Below are 27,396 nucleotides of genomic sequence, written 5' to 3' on the forward strand. Positions count from 1 at the left end.
ACCATTAATACTAGCCGCCATGTATAGCCTATCGTGTGCTGAAAAATGGCTTTAAACCCCACAAAAACAACAACAGCTACAATCAAATTTGTGATCCTGAATATCGAAAACTTTTTTTAAAAATAGTTCCTTATTTTATTTCAGGATGGAAATATGGTTATCTGAAATTGATCTTAAATTGAGAGTGTTGCCTTGTTTTCTAGCATGAAATATCAGTTCACTAATGAAATTTTATAGGATTTTTTTATATATCTGATTAGATTTGTATTACAAGAATTAGTACATATTGCATACATTTTTTAACTTTTGTGACAAATCCCTTTAATTTTGTAAATATACTTAAGTAATAACCCCTTGAAATAGATAAATGAGATTTGGTACGTACATTCCCAGGTACATATAGGACAAGATTCATGACATAGGTTTTCCAATTGTTTTAAAAACTGTGAACTTTTTGGACTTGGTCTTGTTTGGTGATGTGCATCTTTTATAAATATAAATCTAAAATCTTAATAATAAAAACCATCCAATATTTTAAATAAATTAGATCTCTTAATATGAAAGTCAAGCTAGGTTTTATATTTATTAATTGACAGTTTAAAAGACTGTGTTTGAAAATATTTGAATACTTGGGTTTTAAAACTATTACTTGACAGTTTAAGAAAACTAGACTGCAAACATTTGAATATTTGGGTTTTTATTTTTATTAATTGACAGTCAAAGAAGACTGGTCAGTGTTTCTGTGTTTGAAAGTGTTTGAATATTTGGAATGGCAAGTATGATATTGAATAAAATAAGTCTGTTTATCACATAATGAGAAACATATATTGAATAAAACTTAAAATAGTGTTATCAGATGTTGAGAGTACATTTGCCATCACCTTATGTAGCATCCTGATGACATATCTGTGTAATATATGGCAACTGTTTATGAGCCTGAATACTTCGAATACAAAATTATGATGTAATAGAAGCAGTAGGACTTTCTTACAGTTATTATGATATGGAAACAGTAGGACCTCTTACAATTATAATGACTTGGAAACAGTAGGACCTCTTATAATTTTAACGTTATGGAAACAGTAGGACTTCTTACAATCATATTGTAATGGAAACAGTAGGACCTATTACACTTATAATGTAATGGAAAGAGAACCTCTTACAATATTAATGTTTTGGAAACAGTAGGACTTACAATTATAATGTTATGAAAACAGTAGGAACTCTTACAACTATAATGATATGGAAACCATAGGATCTCTTGCAATTCTAATGGCATGGAAACAATAGGACCTCTTACAGTTATAATGATATGGAAGCATTTGGATTTCTTCAACACATGATGAATTTAAAGCCCCCATGTACAATTATAATGTTATGGAAACAGTAGGACCCCTTCTATGATGAATTTAAGTCTATGTACAATTATAATGCTATGTAAACAGTAGCACCTCTTCTATGATGTATTTAAGTCCATGTACAATTATAAGATGTGGAAACAGTAGCACCTCTTCTATGATGAATTTAAGTCCATGTACAATTATAAGATATGGAAAAAGTAGGACCTCTTCAACAAATGATGAATTTAAAGCCTGCATGTACAATTATAATGTTGTGGAAACAGTAGCACCTCTTCTATCATTAATTTAATTATATGTACAATTATAATGATATGGAAATAGTAAGACCTCTTCCACAGTCCATGAGTTTAAGTCCATGTACAATTATAATGATATGGAAATAGTAGGACCTCTTCTACAGATGATGAATTTAAGCAATGATAAAACCGTAAAAACATTGATACCCTTAAATAAATTACATCACAGTGACACAGTGGTCATGTGATTCAGTAGTCATGTGACATAATTGTGTGATGATATGAATTTTTTCTTTATCAAGACTTTAGCGGCATGTGGAGCAAAGTATGGGTCATATGCCAGAGGAGCAAATTGTTACTGCACTCCATTTGATGGTTGCTACCACAAACACTTTCAAGTTAAACCTGACATCAAGGACAATGGAGAAGGTCTCATTGTTGGTAGAGATATGGGTGTCCATGAGTATGATTATTTTATAGAGATCACCACGTACAACAAAGCCCTACTGAAGACAATCCTTTCATTCAAGGTAGGTGTGCATCTGTGTTGTAAAGATATGCAGTATCCAGATTGATGTGCATATGAGTTGTAAGGATATGCAGTATCCAGGTTGATGTGCATATGAGTTGTAAGGATATTATGCAGTGTGCAGGTTGAAGTGCATATGAATTATACGGATATGCAGTATCCAGGTTGATGTGCATATGAGTTGCAAGGATATGCAATATCCAGGTAGATGTGCATAAGAGATATGCATAAGAATAGAAGGATATTAAGTATCTAGGTTGCTGTGCATATGAGTTGTAAGGATATGCAGTATCCAGGTTGATGTGTATAAGAGTTGTAAGGATATTATGCAGTGTCCAGATTGATATGCATATGAATTGTAAGGATATGCAATGTCCAGGCTGATGTGCATATGAGTTGTAAGTATATGCAGTATCCAGGTTGATGTGCATATGAGTTGAAAGGATATGCAGTATCCAGGTTGATGTGCATAAGAGTTGTAAGGATATTATGCAGTGTCCAGGTTGATATGGATATGAATTATAAGGATATGCAGTATCCAGGTTGATGTGCAGATGAGTTGTAAGGATATTATGCAGTGTCCAGGTTGATAACCATATGAATTGTAAGGATATGCAGTGTCCAGGTTGATGTGTATAAGAGTTGTAAGGATATTATGCAGTGTCCAGGTTGATATGCATATGAATTGTAAGGATATGCAATGTCCAGGTTGATGTGCATATGAGTTGTAAGTATATGCAATATCCAGGTTGATGTGCATATGAGTTGAAAGGATATGCAGTATCCAGGTTGATGTGCATAAGAGTTGTAAGGATATTATGCAGTGTCCAGGTTGATATGGATATGAATTATAAGGATATGCAGTATCCAGGTTGATGTGCAGATGAGTTGTAAGGATATTATGCAGTGTCCAGTTTGATGTGCATATGAACTGTAAGGATATACACTGTCCAGGTTGATCTGCACATGAGTTGTAAGGATATGCAGTGTCCAGGGTGATGTGCATAACAGTTGTAAGGATATGCAGTTTCCAGGTTGATATGCATATGAATTGTACGGATATGCAGTGTGAGGTTGATGTGCATATGAGTTGTAAGGATATGCAGTGTCCAGGGTGATGTGCATAACAGTTGTAAGGATAAGCAGTATCCAGGTTGATATGCATATGAATTGTAAGGATATGCAGTATCCAGGTTGATGTGCATATGAGTTGTAAAAATATGCAGTGTCCAGGTTGATGTGCACATGAGTTGTAAGGATATGCAGTGTCCAGGGTGATGTGCATAACAGTTGTAAGGATATGCAGTATCCAGGTTGATATGCATATGTTGTTGTTGTTGTTGTAGGGTTTAACGCCATTTTTCAGCACACGATAGGCTATACATGGCGGCCAGTATTAATGGTGGAGGAAGAACCCGGGATAATCCCGGAAAGAACCACCGACCCACAAGAAGCTACTGGCAAGCTTTCTCACATACCTACATTGGCTGAATCCGAGACTTGAACCTACGCAGACAGAGGTGAGATGGCAGTGATCCGAACGGAGAGCGCTTTAGACCACTCGGCCACTCGGGGCCCCGATATGCATATGAATTGTAAGGATATGCAGATGTGCATATGAGTTGTAAGGATATGCAGTGTCCAGGTTGATGTGCATATGAGTTGTAAGGATATAATGCAGAGTCCAGGCTTTAGTGCATATGAGTTGTAAGGATATACAGTGTCCAGGGTGATGTGCATAACAGTTGTAAGGATATGCAGTATCCAGGTTGATGTGCATATGAATTATAAGGATATCCAGTATCCAGATAATGTGCATACTTATGAGTTGTAGGGATATTATGCAGTACCTAGGAAGATGTGCAACATAAAAATAAGATTAACATAATTGCATCTATTTTTTTAATTTATGAATATTACAAATAGGCTACAAAATAAAACAAAACTTTTCTTAAACAGTTCAAATTCTACATGTAAAATGAAGTCGGCTTTTGTCAATGCCCAGTATCATGTATGCATTGTATGTGCATCAACAATTGCTATTTTAAACTACTTCTCGCAAAACCAGTCCACATAATTTGATGACATTTGACATAAAACACCATGGCAGATACTACTTTGGAATTGTTATAAGCTATACTAATCCTCCATGCAAAATATTACCACCATTATTAACAATCGGAAAACTCACAGTTCAATGAATTCTCTTAAGCTACAAATTTTTACTTAAATAGCAAAACAATTAGGTTCTCAAAACCTGCTCTAAAGAATTTCACCAAATTTGACAGTAAGCATCACAGCAAAGAAGGATTGTACAAATGATGCTGATCTGCCATAGCGTAAGAATACTGTTACTGTACTGCTAAATGATGCTGATCTGCCATAGCGTAAGAATGCTGTTACTGTACTGCTAAATGATGCTGATCTGCCAGAGCATAAGAATACTGTTACTGACTGCCAGATGATGCTGATCTGCCATAGCATAAGAATACTGTTACTGCACTGCTAAATGATCCTGATAAATGATGCTGATCTGCCGTAGCATAAGAATGCTGTTACTGCACTGCTAAATGATGCTGATCTGCCATAGCGTAAGAATGCTGTTACTGTACTGCTAAATGATGCTGATATGCCATAGCGTAAGAATGCTCTGCCATAGCATAATAATACTGTTACTGTACTGCTAAATGATGCTGATCTGCCATAGCGTAAGAATGCTGTTACTGTACTGCTAAGTGATGCTGATCTGCCATAGCGTAAGAATGCTGTTACTGTACTGCTAAATGATGCTGATCTGCCAGAGCATAAGAATACTGTTACTGACTGCCAGATGATGCTGATCTGCCATAGCATAAGAATACTGTTACTGCACTGCTAAATGATCCTGATAAATGATGCTGATCTGCCGTAGCATAAGAATGCTGTTACTGCACTGCTAAATGATGCTGATCTGCCATAGCGTAAGAATGCTGTTACTGTACTGCTAAATGATGCTGATCTGCCATAGCGTAAGAATGCTGTTACTGCACTGCTAAGTGATGCTGATCTGCCATAGCGTAAGAATGCTGTTACTGCACTGCTAAATGATGCTGATCTGCCATAGCGTAAGAATGCTGTTACTGCACTGCTAAATGATGCTGATCTGCCAGAGCATAAGAATACTGTTACTGACTGCCAGATGATGCTGATCTGCCATAGCATAAGAATACTGTTACTGCACTGCTAAATGATCCTGATAAATGATGCTGATCTGCTGTAGCATAAGAATGCTGTTACTGCACTGCTAAATGATGCTGATCTGCCATAGCGTAAGAATGCTGTTACTGTACTGCTAAATGATGCTGATCTGCCATAGCGTAAGAATGCTGTTACTGTACTGCTAAATGATGCTGATCTGCCATAGCGTAAGAATGCTGTTACTGCACTGCTAAGTGATGCTGATCTGCCATAGCATAAGAATGCTGTTACTGCACTGCTAAATGATGCTGATCTGCCATAGCGTAAGAATGCTGTTACTGCACTGCTAAATGATGTTGATCTGCCATAGCATAAGAATACTGTTAATGTACTGCTAAAACTATATTGCTGCTACTCTACTGCTAATCTACAGTACGGAAAATCCATGTTCCCACAATGGACCTTAATCCTTTTCATGCTGAGTCCATTATGGAGAATGTTATTGCAGCACTACTCACTCATTTAACTTTCCATGTGTTAAATTTCGGAAGTATTTAATTTGTCCGTGTTAATTATGACTAAATTTGACAATATATAATAAGAAAATATGAAAAGCACACTCATAGCTGCCAACCCTCACGAATTTGGTGTGAATTTCACGACTTTTTCAGCGATTCACGGATTCACGCCGTAAGACAAAAATTCACCAAATTTCTGATCCTCAATTATTTTAAATCTTTAATAAAATAACCGATTTCCCATTAAGCGCTAGTCGTGATATTCGCAGTTGCCGAAACGGTCCAGTACCGCTGGTCACGATATTAGTAGATCTACAGCTGATTAGTACAGTTGGCCCGGTCGCAAGCATTTTAGCCTATTTTAATCTATATATATAAGAGCAGTTTTACAAGTGCTTTTGAGAGAAACTGGGGCCTAACCGGAAATTTGATCCGCGCATGCGTCAAAACACTGATTCGAGTTACCGTTCAGCATCGCATGTAAGATTTTGAAAACGTCTTCACTACCAAGGAAAAAGAAATGTATTACTCAAAAAGTGAAGTTTAAGTTGGAATATATAAAAAATTGGCCGTGCATTCTGCCATTAAACATTGATATTCATTCATGCTTTTTGCACTCAGTGTGCCATCGCAGAGATGATGTAAGGAAGAATGTCGGTTGCAAAAAACACGTAGAAGTTGGGAAAATTAAGAATTCGCAGATTTCAGCTCTGGAATATTTTAAACCATTGGCGGAAGACCCGCAGGCTACCAACGCTTAAGCATTATTTGTGAGTTTTCTTGTTTCGAACACAATCTACCTTTATCAGCTGGAGACCATGCTAAACATTTGTTCTGACATGTTCCCGGACTCGAAAATCGCTTCCAAATTTTCATGTGGAAGAACCAAAAATGCTGCAGCTCCTGTGCATTCCTCACAGCAACAGTGACAGCGAAAGAGTATTTTCTTTAGTGAGGAAAAATAAGACAGACTTTAGGGTCTCCTTAGTTGCAGAAAATTTGCCAGCAATTTTAGTCCCCAAGATCAACCAGCAGGCAAGAAGTCGGAACTGTTTTTAGTGTTTAGAAAACAAATTTACGATCAAGCAGTTGAGGAAGTTCAAGTCTGCCATAGTATCATGTCTTGAAAAATAAATATTTCTGCATATATGTAGTGTTTTATTTTTATTTTGCGAACTTGATATAGGGTAGTAATGACGGTCAGAGTAGTCAGAGTGGATGGAGTTATTGTCATGGTATTTTTCACGAATTCATGTCCAAATTCAGGACTTTTTATCCCTATTTTCACTAATTGTGAGCCTGGAAGGTTGGCAGCTATGCACACTTCTGGCAGGTTATTAATGCAATTTATTATATAGATTCTTGTTAAATACAACATGAACTATTGCACAGCAATTTACCTATTTACTTTAGTCAATTTTTCTTCTAAGTTTTGTTGGTAGTTGAATTTCAAATTGAAGATAAATGAAACACATTTGAAAATACTTACTTTATAATTATCAGTGCTTTTGTCCAAGTTGGCGATGTAAGCTAATGGTGATGTCTATTGAAAGTCTCTCACTCTTTTGCTCTCTCTCTCTCCTCTCTAATACTTATATTGGAATCAGGACCATTACATCTTGTTACATTTGAATGAGTGGACCCTAATTCTGAAAAGTTTAATGCAGGCTCTACAATGTCATTATGTCACATTCCATACCCAACAGCTTGATAAATATACTTTTGATTGCTGATTTGGTCATCTTACAAGTTTGCATGTAATATTAAAAATGGATTGAGGGAAGTGACGAAAAAAGTGTAATTACTTAAATATTTTTGGTAGGAGATGGACTTTTATACATTATTTTCAGTTATTACAGATTTTCTCCATTTGGCAAAGTACATTCATTCAATCCACATGACAAATACTGCAAACTGAACCCGAATGACATACAGTTTAGTGGATCCAAGTGTGAATACAAATAAAACATTTTGTCACCAAGGAACATGTGGATCCAAGTGCATATTTATAAAGGGTTTAGCAGCTAGGCAAATAGTGTGAAATTGATGAAATTATGCCCATAATTGACAAAATGGCACTGAATCTTTGGGAACCAAAACTTAGCTCTGATGAGTCACATGAACAAATTTTTGGACAAGTACAATTAAAATCAATAATAATAAAACAGTATTCAATGAGCCACATGGGAATAAGCATTCTACTGATGCTGGATTCTTGGCCAACATCTTTTGCAATTAGGCTTTTTGGGTAGATGCTGTGAACAATTTCAGGCCACTTGGGCCTCTTCTTAGCTCATCTAACCATAAGGCCTTGTGAACATATGATATATGGCTCTGTAATCATTGCATATTGTGCATCCATTAACATTTGCTATTTTAACTATTTCTCAAAAATACTAGACCAATTTGTAATAAATTTGTCAAAAAACATACTGCCATGAAGGCCTTTTATGTGTTCACTGAACATAGATAAACATTTAAATATATTTTTTTTCAAAAACTGCCCACCATAAGTTGATCAAAGATGAAAGAATGCATTTTGATGTGAAGAACTTTTACAGTTGAAACCATTTGACCTTCATGTATATTTCTGCAACCAGAATTGGATGAAATTTGATGAAAGTATATTAGCATGAAGGACTTCACATTTATGTATGCTATACCAATCCACCCTCAAATGTTGCCACTGTTATTAAAAATAAATAAACCTTTCAATAGATATCTCATCAATCACTCAACAAAATTTGACCAAATTTGAGAGAAAGCATCCCAGCTTAAAGAGCTTTCAAACTGTTAGACATGATGCTTATCTGCCATCAAATATGGCTGCTGTTACTAAAAAGAGAACAAATTTAAAATGTGTTATCATGTCACAGAATATCTCAACAGAATTTGACCATGTTTGAAAGAAAGTGTCTGAGTATATAGGCATTCAAGAGTGGGACAAATGATGATGATACGCCATGAAAATGTGGGTGATGATCAATGCACAAACTGGACAAACATAGACACAACTTTTTCATGACATATGCAGTGAACAGCATTCAGTTTTTGTAGTAATTTCCATATAAAGCATTCTTCTGACCCAGTTTATCTGGCCAACTGATTTAAGACTTCCATTTGCCTGCTAGGCATATGGCAGCAGGTGAACAATGTAAGGCCAGCTTGGGCCTCTGTAACGTTGTATATTCGGTACTTTTGGCTCAATTATAGTAGCTGCAATAGAATAGGATTTAATTCTTTGGCTATGTACAGCTTGTAAATATCAGCGATGTCTCTTACACCACTTTTGTGACTGTGGTTGCATACAGATTATAAAGATGGCAATGTGTGACACATTACATTTGTGACACTGGGTGCATACAAATTATAAAGATAGTAATGTGTTATACACTACTTTTGTGAATATGATTGGATACAGATTATAAAGATAGCAAAGTGTTATACACTACTTTTGTGACTATGGTTGCTTATAGATTATAAAGACAACAAAGTCTCATACACTACTTTTGTGCATATGGTTGCGTACCGTATATTATGATAGCAAAGTGTCACACTACTTTTGTGCCTATGGTTATATACAGTTTATAAAGACAGCAGAGTATCATACACTATTTTTGTGACTATGGTTGCTTACAGATTAGAGCAAAGTGTCATACACTATTCTTGTGACTAGGGCTGCATACAGATTATAAAGATAGAAAAGTGTCATACACTACTTTTCTGACTATGGTTGTGTATAGATTATAATGATAGCAAAGTATCATACACTTCTTTTGTGACTATGGTTGCTTTCAGATTATAAAGACAGCAAAGTATCATACACTACTTTTATGCCTATGGTTATGTACAGATTATAAAGACAACAGATATACACTTTTTTTGTGACTGTGGTTGCTTACAGATTATAATGATAGCAAAGTGTCATACACTGTTCTTGTGACTATGGTTGCTTACAGATTATAATGATAGCAAAGTGTCATACACTACTTTTGTGACTGGTTGCGTACAGATTATAATGATAGCAAAGTATCATACACTATATTTGTGACTATGTTTGTGTACTGTATATTATGATAGCAAAGTGTCATACACTACTTTTGTGCCTATGGTTACATACAGATTATAAAGACAGCAGAGTATCATACATTATTTTTGTGACTATGGTTGCTTACTGATTATAAAGATAGCAAAGTGTCATACACTGTTCTTGTGACTATAGTTGCTTACAGATTATAACGATAGCAAAGTATCATGCACTTCTTTTGTGCCTATGGTTCCATACAGATTAAAAAGAAAGCAGAGTGTCATAGTGATCAATAATTTACATCTGGACATTTCTTTGATGACATTTAAGGTGCAGAGCATTTGACAGACAGGATGAATAGACTTTGGTGAAACTATTTTAGTATTTCATTTTAGATCAATAATTAATGTTTAGTTTGATTAAATGTACCTACATGGCCACTTTTACAATATTTTAGACATATTCATCTCAGATTATAATCTAATCTTGTTATTAGAACTGAAGAAAATGCAACCAGGTTTGAAAAATGTGCCACCAGTTTTGAATAATGCATCTAAAAGGGTTGCACATATCCAGGAACCACCACATAGGAAGTTAAGCCCCACTAATATTTGTGGATGTGATCATTCTTTGAACTCTGCCAAAAAGTTTGACATTAAAAGACATTGATGTAAATTGTGGGTATTCGTAAAAATCTTGTACATACTATGAATTTTAAATGATTTGTAAACTGATATTTTGCGGTAAACATTCTCAAAATAATGAATACTGCTTTCTCAGTTATCAATAGATATCTCACCACCACACATTGGAGTGGTGCATGATGGATTTGCACGAAGTCCAGAGGTGGATTTCCAACAGAGCCTAACACTCAATGCATACTGGGAAGGTTTCTTTGATAAGGAGAGTGGCATAATGTTCTACAGATACAAGTTTGCAGAGACCTGTGTGGGAAAGGAGTATTTTGTCTTGGAATCGCCATTGAGAAGTCAGGTTAGTACATGTTCTGTTGGCTAAAATAGGTCAGTGACCATTACAAATTTGCAGAGACCTGTGTGGGAAAGGAATATTTTGTCCTTGAATCACCATTGAGGAGTCAGGTTAGTATACATACTTTTGGCTAAAATAGGTGAATGACATTACAAGTTTGCTGAGACCTATATGGGAAAAGAGTATTTTGTTTTTGAATTGCTGTTGAGAAGTTAGGCTGGTACACATTCTGTTGGCTAAAATAGGTGAATGACCATTTTATGCTTTAGTTATCATATTAAATATTTTCATTAGATTCCCTTTATGTTATTGTTGCATGCCTGCTCATATCTTTGGGAACCCTTGGTGGGTTCATGGTTATAAAATAGCCATTTGTGGGATTAAGGATGTAAAACAGCCCTTTGTGGGGTCAAAGATGTAAACTAGCCCTTTGTGGGGTCATGGATGTAAAATAGCCTTATGTGGGGTGTCAAGGATTTAAAATAGCCATTTGTGGGGGGTCAAGAATTTAAAATAGCCCTTTGTCGGTTCAAGGATTTAAAATGGCACATTGTTGGGTAAGGATTTAAAATAGCCCCATGTGCTCTGAGGTGCAAGTTCAAATCCTCATTAAATTATCAATTAAAGCTGGTGTCGGTGACTGTGGTGTGTGACGCATCCTTGGATTAGGCACTTGCCAAATGTCTTTGGAAATACAACTAATTGCCACCAACAGTAGCTCATTATTACTCCTTCATGCTTCAGATTTTATGATCGTTCATTAGACAAGGATAATCGTAAATAATTATAGTCTGTTTTGAATTCTTGATTGGCTATTTCTGATTATTATTGATTTTTGATCAGGTAGGCAGGGGGAGGTTATAATATTGCATGCAAATTTCATTCATTCAGAGGAGTAAAATAGAAGATAAATTATTTGTGAATGAAGAAAATTTGAAACAGATCTTGTTTGATATTGTCTTCATTTACAGGAAATGTTTCCAAAATATATATAACAGGAAATCCTTGTTTAGCTGATGGGTATTTATTTTTTTTCACATTTTTTGCCAAGAAATTGCCAAACCTGTTTTGTTCATTAGCATTTTTTAAAATTTTTAAACATTTTACACATCTTAAAATCATTAACAAGTGTTAAAGCCATTATTTCTGGAGTGCAAAGATAATTTAAAAAAATTGGAGAAAAATTTTATATGCTTGAACACAAGTCTTTGAACTTGATCAAAGCTTGAGGGTTAAAACTACAAATTAAATGTTCTGGTAAGAAACCACAGAAAACAATGATAATAATTATGTTTATGTACTTGCATCAAAAATAAATAAAAAATGAAAGTTATGAAACTATACATGAAATAGAATACAGTATAGAGATATGCAATTTAAAGTATTATTTATCATACATCCACTTAACCTGAACTTAGTGAACATTCTTGAATTTTTGAATATGGCAAATTACTCATTCCAGTGATGGCATAATTCATGTAATTTTTGAATATGGCAAATTACTCATTCCAGTGATGGCATAATTCATGTAATTTTTGAAAATGGCAAATTACTCATTCCAGTGATGGCATAATTCATGAATTTTTGAAAATGGCAAATTACTCTTTCCAGTGATGGCATAATTCATGTAATTTGTTTTGATTATAACGAATTAAGTGATAACAATCTTGTATTTGAGGAATTAAGACTTGAATGGTGCTTTTACATTTTACAATTGGAGGACTCTATAAGTGGTTTTTTATCTTACAATTTTTGTACTTAGTGATGGTTTTACCTGTTACAATTTGAGGACTTCTATGGCAATATTGTGTCTTACAGTATGGGGACTTTGGTAATGGCTTTACCTGTTACAACTTGAGTACTTCTGTGATGAGTATACCAGTTACAATTTGGGGACTTGAGTGGTGGTTTTACCTATTACAATTTGTGGACTTTCTTGGTGGTTTTACCTATTACAATGATCGACTTTTTGTTGAATTCATACATGATCACTTCCGCAAAATGATAATAAATGATTTTCACATTACTTTGCATACTTTTGAGAAAGAAAATTTTAAGAAAGAAAACAAAAATTGTTGTGGATGAGAAAAATAAGTGTATTCAATTTTGAGAGCCATGCCAAAATCATGTTATATTAAAATTTATGTTATAACGGAGCATGCTATAGTGCGGTCACACTGTAATGTATTTACAAACAATTCTCATTTCTGTTAAGTGGATTGTAATTATTGTAAATACAAACACTGCTCATTTCTCTCAGACAGATGGATTGTAATTCTTGTAATTTAAAACAAAAAGAACTGCTACAGTTTTATAATAATATGGAAAAGTCAGCATAAATCTGTATGCACATATTGTATTGTGCTCTGAATAATAAAATTCATGTACATACTAAGCCCCCATTCTCACTTAAATTCTGAAGATTTTGCCACTAAATGGGTATTTGTTTATAATGTGTTAGATAATATCAATGTATTTGTAAGCAGTAAAGAAAGTGGAAAGGATTCAAAATCTCTTTTTAGTTTTAAAATTGGACACATGAAAACCTTTTTATTCTAGAAAAATGAGCTGAGAAATTCTGCATATATTTGAGGAAACCTTAAAATTTCCTCCCTAGTGTCTGCTGAATGTTTTTTGACAAATTCGTCCATACCTGCCAAGCAGAAAGAAAGATATTCAGAGATCTCAATTTGAGGAAGAAATGTGGAGATGTTTAATGAAACTGGGGCCTGCTTATTTTAATCCATGCTATAAATGAAATCACTACTGATCTTAGTTTCTTTTGTGTACCATGACTAAATACTAATTTAACTTCTCATTGACAGCTTGTGTACCATGACTAAACACTAATTTAACTTCTAATTGACAGCTTACATATGCCTGTTAAACATGGGATTGACTCTTTGGTTGGCCAGCTTGAATAAATTTGGCTTAAAAACAGCTGTTCATCTTTCAGAAGCAATATCTGTCCTAGTCATTTGCTCAATTGACATAAAAAAATTGGTTTATATGAGCCTATGACGAATAGTGAATCAAACGAAAGTATTCTGTGTGACATAAAAACCAACAGCTCACATGCCTTTACAGAAAAGCATTAAATATTGAATAACCCCTGACCCTAATGACAAGGGATGTAACATGCATATCTTCTCAAAGATGAACTTTTTCAACAGAGGGCTTTAATTCACAAGCAAATAGATGAAGATATTGAACTATGCCTGTACAAATGGCACAAAAGGCAACTTCAGTTTCTAATGCAATAAATTGACTACCTTTCTCACCATCCATAAATAAAGTTGCCTTGACCCTGACCCTTAGGGGCATATGATAAAAAAAATTCGGGGGGGGGAGCCTGGGATTTACCAAAAAATAATTAATTATTAAATAGCTTCAAAAAATATTCTTTCTCAGGTTTTTAGCAACAAAAAGTATCACTGTTATTCCCATTGTATTTGATTATATACAAAGAATCACTATTATTGCCATTGTATTTGTATTGTATACAAAGGAATTACTATTATAGACATTGTATTTGATTATATACAAAGGAATCACTATTATTGCTATTGTATTTGATTATATACAAAGTAATCACTATTATTTCCATTGTATTTGATCATTTACAAAGGAATCACTATTATTGCCATTGTATTTGATTATATACAAAGGAATCACTATTATTGCCATTGTATTTGATTATATGCAATGGAATCACTATTAAAGCCATTGTATTTGATTATATGCAAAGAAATCACTATTATAGCCATTGTATTTGATTATATACAAAGGAATCACTATTATTGCCGTTGTATTTGACTATATACAAAGTACATGTAATAACTATTATAGCCATTGTATTTGATTATATGCAAAGAAATCACTATTGTAGCCATAGTATTTTATTATATGCAAAGGAATCGCATTATCCACACAAAGTCTAATTGGTCCAAAATGAAAAACATTATCCACACATTCATATCAAAGTGTAGTTGGTCTGAAAATGAAAAACAAAAGCCACACATTCATACCAAAGTCTAGTTGGTCTGAAATTAAAAACATTATCCACACATTCATACCAAAGTCTGGTTGGTCCAAAATGAAAATTGTATAGTGCTGCATAGACGTCTGATATACCTTACACAGCAGTTATCTTCCTTGTTAATGCAACTCCTCCTGGATGGTCACATCAGCATGGTGTTTTCGCTGAAAGACTTTTTACAGTGTCTAGTTGGTCTTAAATGAGAATGGTGATGATGTTCAAAATCCTCCGTCGCAGCTATCTTAAAAATCTTGATATTGCTAATCCTTCTGAACTGAATGCCATATCACCAGAAGACTTCTTATTAAGTCTTGTTGGCCTGATGTGAAAATTATTAAGCTTGGACATCCAATATGGCCACCACAGTGACAATCTTGAAATCTTAGTAATGATATGCCCCCTGAATGAATGGTCATATCATCGTGGGGTTTCACTAAAAGACTTTGATGTTTGTGACCTAAATGAAAATATTGTCAATCTGGCAACCGTTACGGTCACCATAGTGACAATCATGAAATCTTAGTAATGATATGCCCTCTGTATGGATGGTCATATCATCGTGGGGTTTCACTAAAAGACTTTGATGTTTGTGCCCTATATGAAAATATTGTCAATCTGGCAACTGTTATGGTCACCATGGGAGCTCATCATAAAAATCTTGTCATTACTCCTTCTGGATGGAAAGCCATATTGGAATAGAACTTTCACAAGAAGACTTTGTATGATGTTTAGTTTGTCCTGATGAAAATTGCACTGCCCACTTATACAATATGGCACCAATGTGGATGTCTTGAAAATCTTATTAATGCTACTCCACCTGAATGGATGGTCATATCAATATGGAGTTTTTACTCTGACTTTTATGAGATGTAGTTGGTACTAATTAAAAATGATATCAATCTTATGTCAAATATGGCCACAATAGCATCCATGTTGAAAAATTACGTTTTTGCTACTCCTGAACAGAAAGGTCATATTAGCACTAAATTTTCACTGGAAGACCTGTTATGATGTGTCATTGTTCTTACATAAAAATTGTGCTAATCTGATAGCCAGTATGGCACGTACATCAGCCATCTTGAAACTGTAATCACTATTCCTCCATGATGGAAAGTCATAATGACATTGGGTTTTCACCAAAAGACTTACGATGTTGTGGTGGGTTTTTTCTTTTCGATGATGGTTACTGATGTTCTGTTTACATAGATAGAGCAAATTTCCTTACGAAATTTAGTAATCAGTCTAGTTTGTCACAAATCAATTCAAACACTTAAGAAAAATTATGCATGAAATTAGACACAATACATTAGTGCTGAAGCCCAGTTCTTTTTTCTCCTTTAACAAAACAATGTCCTTACCCACCCCCCACCCCCCTTGGTTTTGTGTCTCTCATAGACTTGTTATGTATATTTACTTTGCATTGTTTGTTAGATTGTTTTATTCATAATATACTATGGGTTATGTAAAATTGTATTTTGTAGCTGACCTTCTCCAAAATCAAGTTCATTGTCCACCTGACCAGAATTATTGATTTTTTTAAACCTATAAGCAAATAATACATAGCTAATATTGTCTCTATGAGTGTGAGCTTATTATTAGGATTATTATCAATAGCAGTAAACATATTTATCTTGGTATGAGTCAAAAACATTGTGTTTACCATGCTCTTTGTGATAATTTTAGTAACAGACCTTATAATTATAATTACCGGTAAGATTTTTCTAGAAATAAACTTTGGGCCTGTGTCACAATACCATAAGTTCTTGTTTTTTACATTTTCACTTTGTGTTCACGGGAAATCAATTGTGTTTTGAATTTTACCAAGCCTATTGCTTCTGAGTCCTTTTTATTACTTATTTTATGATCATAGAATCATAATACTCTCAACTACATGTCCCTTGGATGAACTTTTTGAGGGATTTTGCCTTCTCAAGAGTCAAGGCCTTTTTCTTCATGCAAAAGCTTAGACTGCCTAATTTTGCAGTGTAAGACATTTGTTAAACAATAGATGTCACTTGGATACACATCCAAAACTATTAACTTATCCAATCAGAATTTAGGTTTATCAGCCACCATTATTAACAGAGGCTCCTCCAGGGTTTGGAAAATTTTCCAACTTTTCCTGCTTCCAATAATTTACTTATCTCTGTAAAGTTTCAATTTATGACAAATATTTAAGCAAGTACAAATGCTATTTCTGCAAGATTTCAACCCTTGGCATTTCAGTAAATGAAACCCATTCTTCACCACCTTGACCAGTTTTGCCTGACATAGTTATCAAATGGAACCTCATAAATAATCAATAATGTCCCTACCAGATGCATTCAAATACAAGCATCCTTAAACAGGCCAATGACTACTGCAAAATTCACACTATTACAGATGTCTGATTGGTACTAAAAGAAATGGTGCTGATATCAACAATGGGTTCTCACCAGAAGAATAAGTCTAATATCTAATTGATCCTGATAGAAAATTGCTGAACTGACCTCAGACAAGGCTGCCACAATGAAATATATTCTAAGTCTTGTCAAGAATTACACTTAATGGGTGGTCAGATGAATATGGGGTCTTGATCAAAAATCTTCTAATGGTATCTGGCTTGTCCTGAATGAAAAAGGTGCTGATGTTCCATCCAGTATTATAAGCCACCACAGTGACTAATTTGAAAATCTTATCACTCAGAGATGGTTTCATCACTTGGCATTAAAAGGAAGGAATGATCTTAATTGTTTAAGTTGTATTGAATTCTGTAAATTATCGTGGAGCATTGATCCTCTCAAGGGACTTTTGTTGCTTTTATTGCGTCTGTTTTATGATTTTTATTCTTACTGGTCACAGACCAGAAGAGGTTATGGAGTTGGCCTGTTGTCCATGCATCCGTTAGCACAAGATTAGATTGTTATTCTTACTGGTCACAGACCAGAAAAGGTTATGGAGTTGGCCTGTTGTCCATGCATCCATTAGCACAAGATAAACTACTTGGATGTTAGCCATGAAACTTACGTATTCATCCCAAGGTCTAGTTGGTCCTAAATGAAAATGGTGCTGGTCAGATGTTCATTGTAGCTGCCAGTCATCTTAAAAATTGCAAATAGATATAATCAACTGCCACTGGAATAAGCAATTTAATTATTTGCTTTAGGTTTCAAAACTTCACCAAAAATTGGTCAAGTTCAAAAGATTCACATTTAGATTACAGTTACCCCCTAAACATAGCAGTAGTTGTTGAGCTGGGCTTACTCATCCAACATCAGTGACCACTGTGGTTTGAATAGATGAACATTACGGTGTGAAAAGACCAGTGCTCTTGTGTACATTTATTGAGGTTTAAAACTAGTTTTGGAATATTTTTAACTTGGAAATTTTTTGCTAAAGTTTTAGAAAAATTCAGAGAAAAATTTGTTGTTTTAAGTGGCAGCTTTTATCTGTTTGCAATTACAATAATGTCATCTAGGAACTCCTGTCACTTAAAATTAATTATTATGTATTGTTTGGTCTGTGCTCATTTAAAGCAATATGTCAAATTATATGGTGTAATATCTAAGAAGGGCATAGAATCTTTAAAATTGATTTTAAATTTCAACACTGGACACATGCCATGGTACATTTGACTTTTCGATCAACCTATGACAGTAAGTGATATCAGCCTCACTTTGGATTCTTGTTAACAGAATTCACTGGCCTGAGTTACATGTTAGTTACAGTTATTTTCTTTTTTAAGCAAAAGATCAACACTTAGAATTATGTTTAAAGTTATAATGGTCATTCAAATTAGACAACTTGTTGATCACATGTAAATTAACATTTTTTGTCAGGAAAAGCAGGGAAACATAAATTGTAAACATGTTTGTAATATTGAGGCATTTGATTGTGTACAATTAAAACAGGAAATATGCTATATTTAATATATTATTCAATGCAAGTTAACAATGCTGATATATATATATATATATATATATATATATATATATATATATATATATATATTGGCAATATGAGATTGGCTTTAATTTGCAAGTATTTTCTTTGTAGACCTTTGAAACCACCACCACTTATGCTACCTTCACTGCCCCAAGGGAGGGGAAATACTATATTACAGTTGCTGCCTATAATCATGCCTTGGAACATTCAGATCTTGTCTGTTCTGATGGAGTAGTCATTGATACATTCGCACCCAGTGTGATTGAAGTTGAAGTAACTGGAGCAAGGGCTGTACCAGGACTGGTCAAGGACAACCTGGGAAATATCTGGGTTCTCTCCAGAGATAGATTTATCAGGAAGGTGTTCCGGCCCACACAGGCGTGTCGGTTGGTACTGAAATAGATTTCGTTGAGCTTTCATCATTTGCTTGTTTATATGCCACACAGTTAGCCTTTGACCTCTGAGTCACATTATGAATGTCAGTAGTACTGCTAATTGATTTATTTTTGTGGGCATCAATTTTTGTGTTTTTGGAATAACATTTTATTTGTACTTAAATTCATCGATTTGGAAAGGGTCCTATTTTTTCCTCAGGAAGATCAATGTTAATCGGTTCTTTATATTCATGGATTTGGCAAGTGCCCTATTTTTACAAAATTAGAGCAACAAACATTATTTTAGTGAAGTCCAGCAGTCATCAGACAAATGAAATTCATGGAAAAATTAAAAAACATATTGCCTATATTGAAACTACATTCATATTCATACCTATTTGATCTTCAGTTTAATAGATGATCATCCATCATGGATGTGAAAGTTATTAATGACTTCAGTAAATTGTTAAGAGTTTCAGCGATTTCATCTGCTGTACTGGGTTAGACATCGGTATGGACTTTGAGATATCACTAACAAATATTGAACTTCTGTCAAACAAGATTTTCTTCCAGTGGCTTATATTGCTGAGGATTGTATTAGAAATGAGATTGTATATTAGAAATGAGGATTATATTAGAAATGAGGATTGTGTATTAGAAATGAAGATTGTGTATAAGAAATGAGGATTGTTTATTAGAAATGAGGATTGTATTAGAAAGGAGGATTGTGTATTAGAAATGAGGATTGTATTAGAAATGAGGATTGTATATTAGAAATGAGGACTTTATTAGAAATGAGGATTGCATCAGAAATGAAATTATTATAAATTGTCTAATTCAGAGGCTACTGGTTTTGAGAGCTAGGTTTGTGAAACTATTTAAACTGTCAATAGATTTTATAAGAATAAATATTTTGTTGTAGAACAGAAAAACTTGAGGTTTTTGGACAGAGTATTATCAGAAATCTATGAATTACTCAAGTACAGTCTATTTATAAAGTGTACAAAATGTATTCAATGAGCATGTAATGGTACTGGTTTTAAGAAAGCTAATTTTTGCAGGTAATTGAGTGAGTTATACAGATTTAATGATCACATACTATTTGTCAACAAGCCTAATTGCCTGTCCTAGGATGGGATTTTTAAAAAGATTTTAAAAAATACAAAATTGGGATAAGCTAGGTTAAAAGGAAGTTTGAACATAATAATACAAAATAAATATTTTAAAAGATTAGAAAAAATTGAGATATTGCTGTGAGTTTTGAACTCTCAAGCTCTTGATTGGCAGCCAGGTGCTATGTCTATATATATTTTTTTTACTTCTGGTACATGATTTGTCCAGTTGTAATTTTTATTCCTGGCTCTTAATTGTAGTGATTATCTATGGCTGGATTTGGCAAACATGCATGGGATCTATTTTAAGATATTAAAGAACATAAATTTATATAAGATTTATAAATAGATGTTTATGTATGTCTTGACATTTACTAAAAATAGAATTATTAGTAAATATGTTTACAATATTTGGCCTTTTCCCCATTGGACAGGTCGGTAATGTGGTATCTTAGAAGAATTAACTTAATTTCCATTGGATGTGTTCAGTCACATGAATAGGTATTTTGAAATATTGGATTGAGTGGTAAAATTTGTTGCATAGGGTATATTGTGATATAAAGTCATAATAGACTCATGAATGTATATATAAGGAGAGAACTAATCAATCAGATTCGTTCTTTTTTGTGTTCCTGTTGTAACAGCAAGTCTGCAGATGTGTTTATGTTGTACTTAGATATTATATGAGAGGAAAAACATTGGTTTGTGCTCACATTCAGTGGAAATAGAAAGTGCTCATTGGAATATAATATTATTTTGGAACTATTAAGAATTATTAAAAGGAGTTCTGGACAAAACCATTTTCACAATGTCACAATTCTTGGCTGACCTATATATTTCCAGTTCTGAAATTTATAAAGAACTTGTCATTCTTTGGACTTTAATTGAACTTTTTCAGGATTAATGTGGATTCACTTCATAATACTATAAATTCCTCTCAGATTTTCATTGTTAATTTTGATAATTAAATTATTTGTTCAGTTATACAAAACGTGTTGGATTTGCCTCTTTCTGTTACTTAGTTCATGACCATAGTGTCATAACACAGGACACAAATAAGGACAGACAAATGTGGGTGCTTATATATAGGATGGTATCTGTGATATATCAGTGCAATAATGGAATGGTAACCTTGAATAGTTGGTATAAATTCATGAGACCTTTGTTTACTTTACGCATTAGATGTTAATAATGTAGAGTGTTACTAATTGCATGTATATTTGTTTTAATTGTAATGCCATGTAAACTGAAGGTTATTACTATTATATGGCAGACAGTAGTTTGTTTTAAACTGGTCCCAAAATTTCAGTAGTAAATTGTGGCTTCCAAATGATTCTACTTTGGATTTTGCATGATTTCATTGCAGGGACAAAGCAACCAGTCTTCCCTTTTTTGCTGACCTTCCCAAGCAGCGACATCCAAATGACACCATAGTAGATGAGTACAATGATACAGTCTGTAACCGATACAGTGGTGCACCAAACAGTCTTGGAGGAGTTTTGCCCTCTACTCATGCTGTAAGTAGTTTGGGTAATTTTAAATAAGGTCAGGTACATAGGAAGAGGATAGTGCACTCTCATTATAACAATGCATGAAGTCACAAAGTGACATTCATTTTAAGTCAGGGAGCATTATATTGAGATTTCTTTAAAACTTTATATATGAAAACAAACAAGGTATTTTTATGATGGGAAACATGATTATAATTAGTTATCAACAGTTAATAATTAGAACTGAGTAAAATAATTAAGTGTCATTGATAAATACAAATTTCAATAATTTAACTGGATATATACCTGAATTACAAGGGGGTAAGTGGTATAGTGAGGGTTTTATAGTGATGGTGGGTTTTACAGTGAGAGTTTTATAGTGAGGGTTTATAGTGATGCACCACTATCTTCTGATTTGTTTTAATTTCTGCCTCATTACCCTTGAGCAATTAGATTTTGTGTACTTGGTTGAATATTTTTAAAAAGCTACAGTTGTGACCAAGCCTAAGTTCATGGGACTTACTCTTGCAGATTATTTGCACCAGTGGAACAACTTTATGCCATGAGTGAATTTATTTTTTATTTTATAAATTTTTTCAACTTTACAAAATATCACATTTCCATCTGTACTTAAATTTTTGGATTTAAGAAATAGGTCCTATTGTTTCCACAGTGGAATCATTGTTAATTATGTTATTCATTTTTCAGACTGTGGAAGGGGTCCTGTTGTTTCCACAGCAGAACGTTTGTTAGTTGTCTTTAAAGTAATGGACTAAGGAAGGGGTCCTATTGTTTCCACAGTAGGATTATTGTTAGGTCTTCAAAGTTATGGACTGGCAAAGGGATCCTGTTGTTTCCACAGAAGGATTATTGTTAAGTCTTAAAATTTATGGATTGGGGTAAGGGATCTTGTTGTTTCCACAGAAGGAATATAGTTAAGTCTTCAAATTTATAGATTGGGGTAAAGGATCTTGTTGTTTTCATAGAAAGACCACTATTGAGTCTTTAAATTCACAGACTAAGAAGGACAGTGGGATTATTGTTAACAGCTTTTAAATTCATATGCTGGAGAAGGGGTCTTATTGTTTCTACACCAGGATCATTGTTAATTTAGCTTTTAAATTCATGGAGTTAGGGTCCTGGTGTTTCCACAGCAGGACTATTGTCAATTGCCATCCAATGATTTAGAGTTGTGGTTGCAGAAAGATAGACATATGGATTGATGGACAAATGGAGTCAACCACATCATTCTTTCACCTAAAGCAGGGGGGATAATAACTACTTCTTTAGAGAAAGGCAAAACGTTTTTTCTCATGACTTGTGTAATAGAAAGATTATAGCAGCATAGTCATTGTATGACTAGGTTCAACTGGGATTAGGATTTTAAATTATTCGCTGTTACTTGTAGAAATTTGTGATTGGTGAGAATAAGTGGTTACACAAATAAATGTTTAAAAATTTGAATTTTTGTTTATTCCTGTTTTGATATTTAATTTTTAATAGATTAACCTGGTCTGGAGAGTAATCAATGGATCGGCTGGTATCCATGACTATTATGTAGGTCTGTCTTCCACTGGTTCTTTAGATGACCTTATGACCTTTCGATCAACCAATCAGCATACACATCACCAGATTCTGCATCCAAATATAGAGGAAGGGGAGGAGTTTTACATTCTACTGAAGGCAATAAGTAAATCATCTGTAACCTCAGTCAAGGCATGTACAATTTTTTATTTATATTCTTACCTGACTGAAAAACAGTGTTGATATAATTTTCGACAAATTTAGTTTGTGTAAGTGAGATATCTGCAAAAAGTCTAGGGGAACTTCAATTGGAACTCTAGTTCACACTTGCATGACTTAAGTTACTGTAAAGAAAGGGTGTAAACTGGAATTTCACTACTCTGCTTAGTTTACCTTTGATGTAGGTAATTAAAGGTAACTAAAATATCCAAGTAGCTAATCACAGACATCATGTTCATCATTTTTTATTTGGTTGTTGTTGTTGTAGGGTTTAACACCATATTTCAGCACATGATAGGCTATGCATGGCAGCCAGTATTAATGGTGGAGGAAGAACCCAGAAAGAACCACTGACCCTTGAGAAGCTACTGGCAAGCTTACCTCATTAGCCAAATCTGAGACATGAACCTATGCAGACAGAGGTGAGATGGCAATGATCCGTTATGGTGAGCGCTTTAGACCACTCGGCCACTCGGGGCCCCATTTTTAGTTGGTGACAGGAGGATACAAAAATTATTTGACGGGCAACCCTCATAATACTAGAGTTCCAACTAAAGTGGCCTATTTAAGCAGTTACCTATTTATTTTATATTATAGGTCACACTAAAATAGTGTCATGCTAAAACATGATTTTACTCTGAAACCCTCAAAAAGGTCATGTTTAAAAAAACAGAGTTTTCAGTAATCCTTGAAAGATAAAGACACCACTTCATTATATGCCCCTAGCATATATAAAAGGTAAAGCTCCTGAAAAACTATCCTTGCTGATGTGTATGTAGCAGTTTGTCATGGAGGCAATTAAAAGCCAAGGAAGTCAGGTAGAAACAGTCACCATTACACATACGTGATTGGCTGACAATAGCTAGAGTATTGTGTTCAGTACTTTGATAACTGCTGTGGGGAACCCCCTGGTGCTAATTTGCATAGGTAAAGTTTACAAACCCCTATGAAACGATCATGAATAATTAATGAACTGGCATGAATAATTCATGAAAGTTTGTCAAAAGGCTCATGGACTATTTATGAATGTGCATGAACTGAAAATGGTCAGTTCATGAAATTATGAATTCATGAACTCTTCATAAACACACATCACAAACTGTTCTTGAGCAGTTCATGAAATATTCATGAACTGAATTCATGAACAGTTCATAAAAGTTCACAAATTGGTTTATCATCATTCATGAACAAGTGCATAAACATATTCATGAACTATGATGAACAAAGTTTCTCATGAATGATTCATGACTTCATGAACAGTTTCTTTAAAACAAAATTAATTATCTGACAACTCACAAATACCTATTTCATCCTGAATCATAAAATAACCTTAGATGTGTGTGTGTGTGGGGGTTAATACAATAATAAATGCAACATATTATCTTAAAAACTCTATTGAATTTCAGATAAATTGTTAATATGCAACAAAGAACATGTAAACTGACAAGTAATATTCTTTGGTTTACTCTTTAATAGCAGTACTTTTTGTATGTTTTGTAATTTTTCTGTGAAAAGTTTTCAAGTGATATTGGGGCAGTTGTGTACAATCAACTGTTGAAACATATTTCATCATCAGGAGGCTGTCTTTCCACTGGAGTTTTTCCTGACTAAACCAATCTTTTTCCCAGAGACTGACCTGTCAGATAACTCTTTTGTAAAGATTTCCAGGGCTTATAATTTAATCATAATCCACCCATTATCACGACTGAATGTCTCCATCTGCAACTGAAGCTGTTCCATCTGATTACTGTTTGGATCTTTAACATTGCTGCAGCGGCCACAATTTAATGTCTTCCATCTTGGCCATAGGATCCTCCAGTTTTTAAATTTTCCTCCTTAACCTACAAACGCCATGCTCTAATAATTTACTTTTCTGCCATCTGATCTTAAAGATACGGTTAGTTAACCTCTGATCAACATTGTCTTCAGCATTTAGCTCATTATTTTTGTACCCCACTTTATTTACTGGAATAATTATGATCCAACTCAAAATTATTTAATCCCTTACAATTATTACACAACTTACTGAGCATTTATATTATTGGAGAATTTTGTCACTGGTTGTGTATTAATTGAAGCTGAGTACTATAGGTATAGCCACAGGTGTCCAATGTTTGAATCAATAAAATATGACATAAATTTTACAACATTATTACACTAAATAACCTTTTATATATATATATATATATATATATATCTTACAGATAACAATTATTTCGTGCTTTAAAGTTCTTTTGCTATTTTCTATTGATAAAATGTCGGACTTGTTTGGTATAGGCCCTTAGTATGTCACTATTTTTATATGCTCCAACTCCGCATGTTGCATATAGCTGCTTCTGGTTTCATCATGCTGTTATTTGCATCTGCATTGTGTACAATTTGACACATTAACTATTTTATTTTTAAATTACCAATTACATTAGATCATGGAAATAGTGGTGTCATGATAAAGAAAACAGTGTTAAACCTCTCAATTCCTATTGTCTGGTTTCAAGATCGAAAGAGGCCCAGGTATGATAATGTTTAGTGATTTTCAAAAATTCAGAGAGCAAGTTCAAATTAGGTCTGAATACAATCATGAATCATTAGTTTGGTTAAAACTAATTTGATGACATATAAAAACCAATAAAATATTTATGTAACTTCCACTGAAATAATCATGAATGACCAAGAAAAGAGACTCACCATAATTTTGATGATCCTGGCTGGGTATGCTTTTCTGCCTAATTTTGCTGTCACCAAATCATTTCCTTCATATTCTTCATAATTGCTTCTCTGCACTTCTACTTAAAAAAGTGATATTGAAAATATTCTCATCTGTCCATTCCACGGAAGTCCATGGTTTTCGTTTGAGGTATTTGCTTGTTGCAGAACCGTTTGCATGCTCTTTCATATGTGGGGAAATGGAGGCTCAACTGCTGAAATCCCGCATGTATTTTAACTAATCATATGTCTTCTTTCACAGTCATCCAATCAGGATAATCGTTATTTACTGATCTCATTTTTTTAATGGCAAATTGGCAACAAGTGACTAAGTCAGTAGAATATGCAGGTTATGACAGTAATGGACAAAAACGTTAGAACAAAGTCATTGAAAGCTTTTATAGCAAACACATTTTGGTCATGCTAGTGAGAAAATATTTTCACATATTAATCCACTACTCAGGTTAAGTACACAAATATTGAATAAAAGATTTCTTTGAACATTTATACAGTATAATTTCATCTGAAAAGAGAAAAATATTCACCTTTATTTATAGTTTACTAATATTTTGTGATAAGTTTGTATGATGAATTTTCATTAACATTTTATGAATATAATTAATTAGCATTTTCATGAACTCAAATAATGAATTGATCATGAACATTCCAAGAATGAATCATTCATGATTGTTCATGAAGTCATGAATTTGGTTTTGTAAGGGATTAGTACCCCAACCAAATATATTTCAAATTATAGGTCAATCAAAGAGATTCTAAGCTTTATGCTTAAGAAAAAAGTTATAACACATAATTGCCTTGAATGAAAATGTGTCAGCCATCTATATTAAAGAATATTGGCAAGCTTCCGGAGAGTTGCATTAAGTCAGATTTTACTCCATATATAAATGGGAAGCATGATTATTTTATTTGAATATTGTTCCAAAATAATTAATTTTTGAAGATGATTCTGAAATCAGTAAGTTATCAGCAGAGCAAGTAAAATCCAATGCTACCTGTACGAAACATATTGAAGCACTGAACTGCGCATTCAGATTATCTCCCTTTACTATGATCCATTATCTTAATCTCAATACAGTACTTCATACAACTATTAACTGACCCATGGTTTTCAGGATGATTTTAGCCATAAAGTAGATCCAGGTAATAATAACT

At 33.8% G+C, this 27,396-nt stretch overlaps 1 protein-coding gene across 1 annotated transcript in view; it reads left to right on the forward strand.

Annotated features, from left to right (window-relative positions):
• LOC149790379 (uncharacterized) overlaps window positions 1–27,396 on the forward strand; it is a 202,385-nt gene that overhangs the window by 11,977 nt on the left and 163,012 nt on the right. Inside the window, exons 4-8 of the mRNA XM_089972427.1 lie at window positions 1,900–2,127; window positions 10,629–10,841; window positions 18,913–19,187; window positions 21,654–21,804; window positions 23,281–23,497. Of these exons, the coding sequence (XP_089828553.1) occupies window positions 1,900–2,127; window positions 10,629–10,841; window positions 18,913–19,187; window positions 21,654–21,804; window positions 23,281–23,497 (1,084 nt within the window). The remainder of the gene's footprint in view (window positions 1–1,899; window positions 2,128–10,628; window positions 10,842–18,912; window positions 19,188–21,653; window positions 21,805–23,280; window positions 23,498–27,396) is intronic.

The sequence above is a fragment of the Sinohyriopsis cumingii genome, chromosome 10 (genome assembly GCF_028554795.1).
Source record: "Sinohyriopsis cumingii isolate HCF-2022 chromosome 10, ASM2855479v2, whole genome shotgun sequence".
Taxonomy (NCBI): Eukaryota; Metazoa; Mollusca; class Bivalvia; order Unionida; family Unionidae; genus Sinohyriopsis; species Sinohyriopsis cumingii.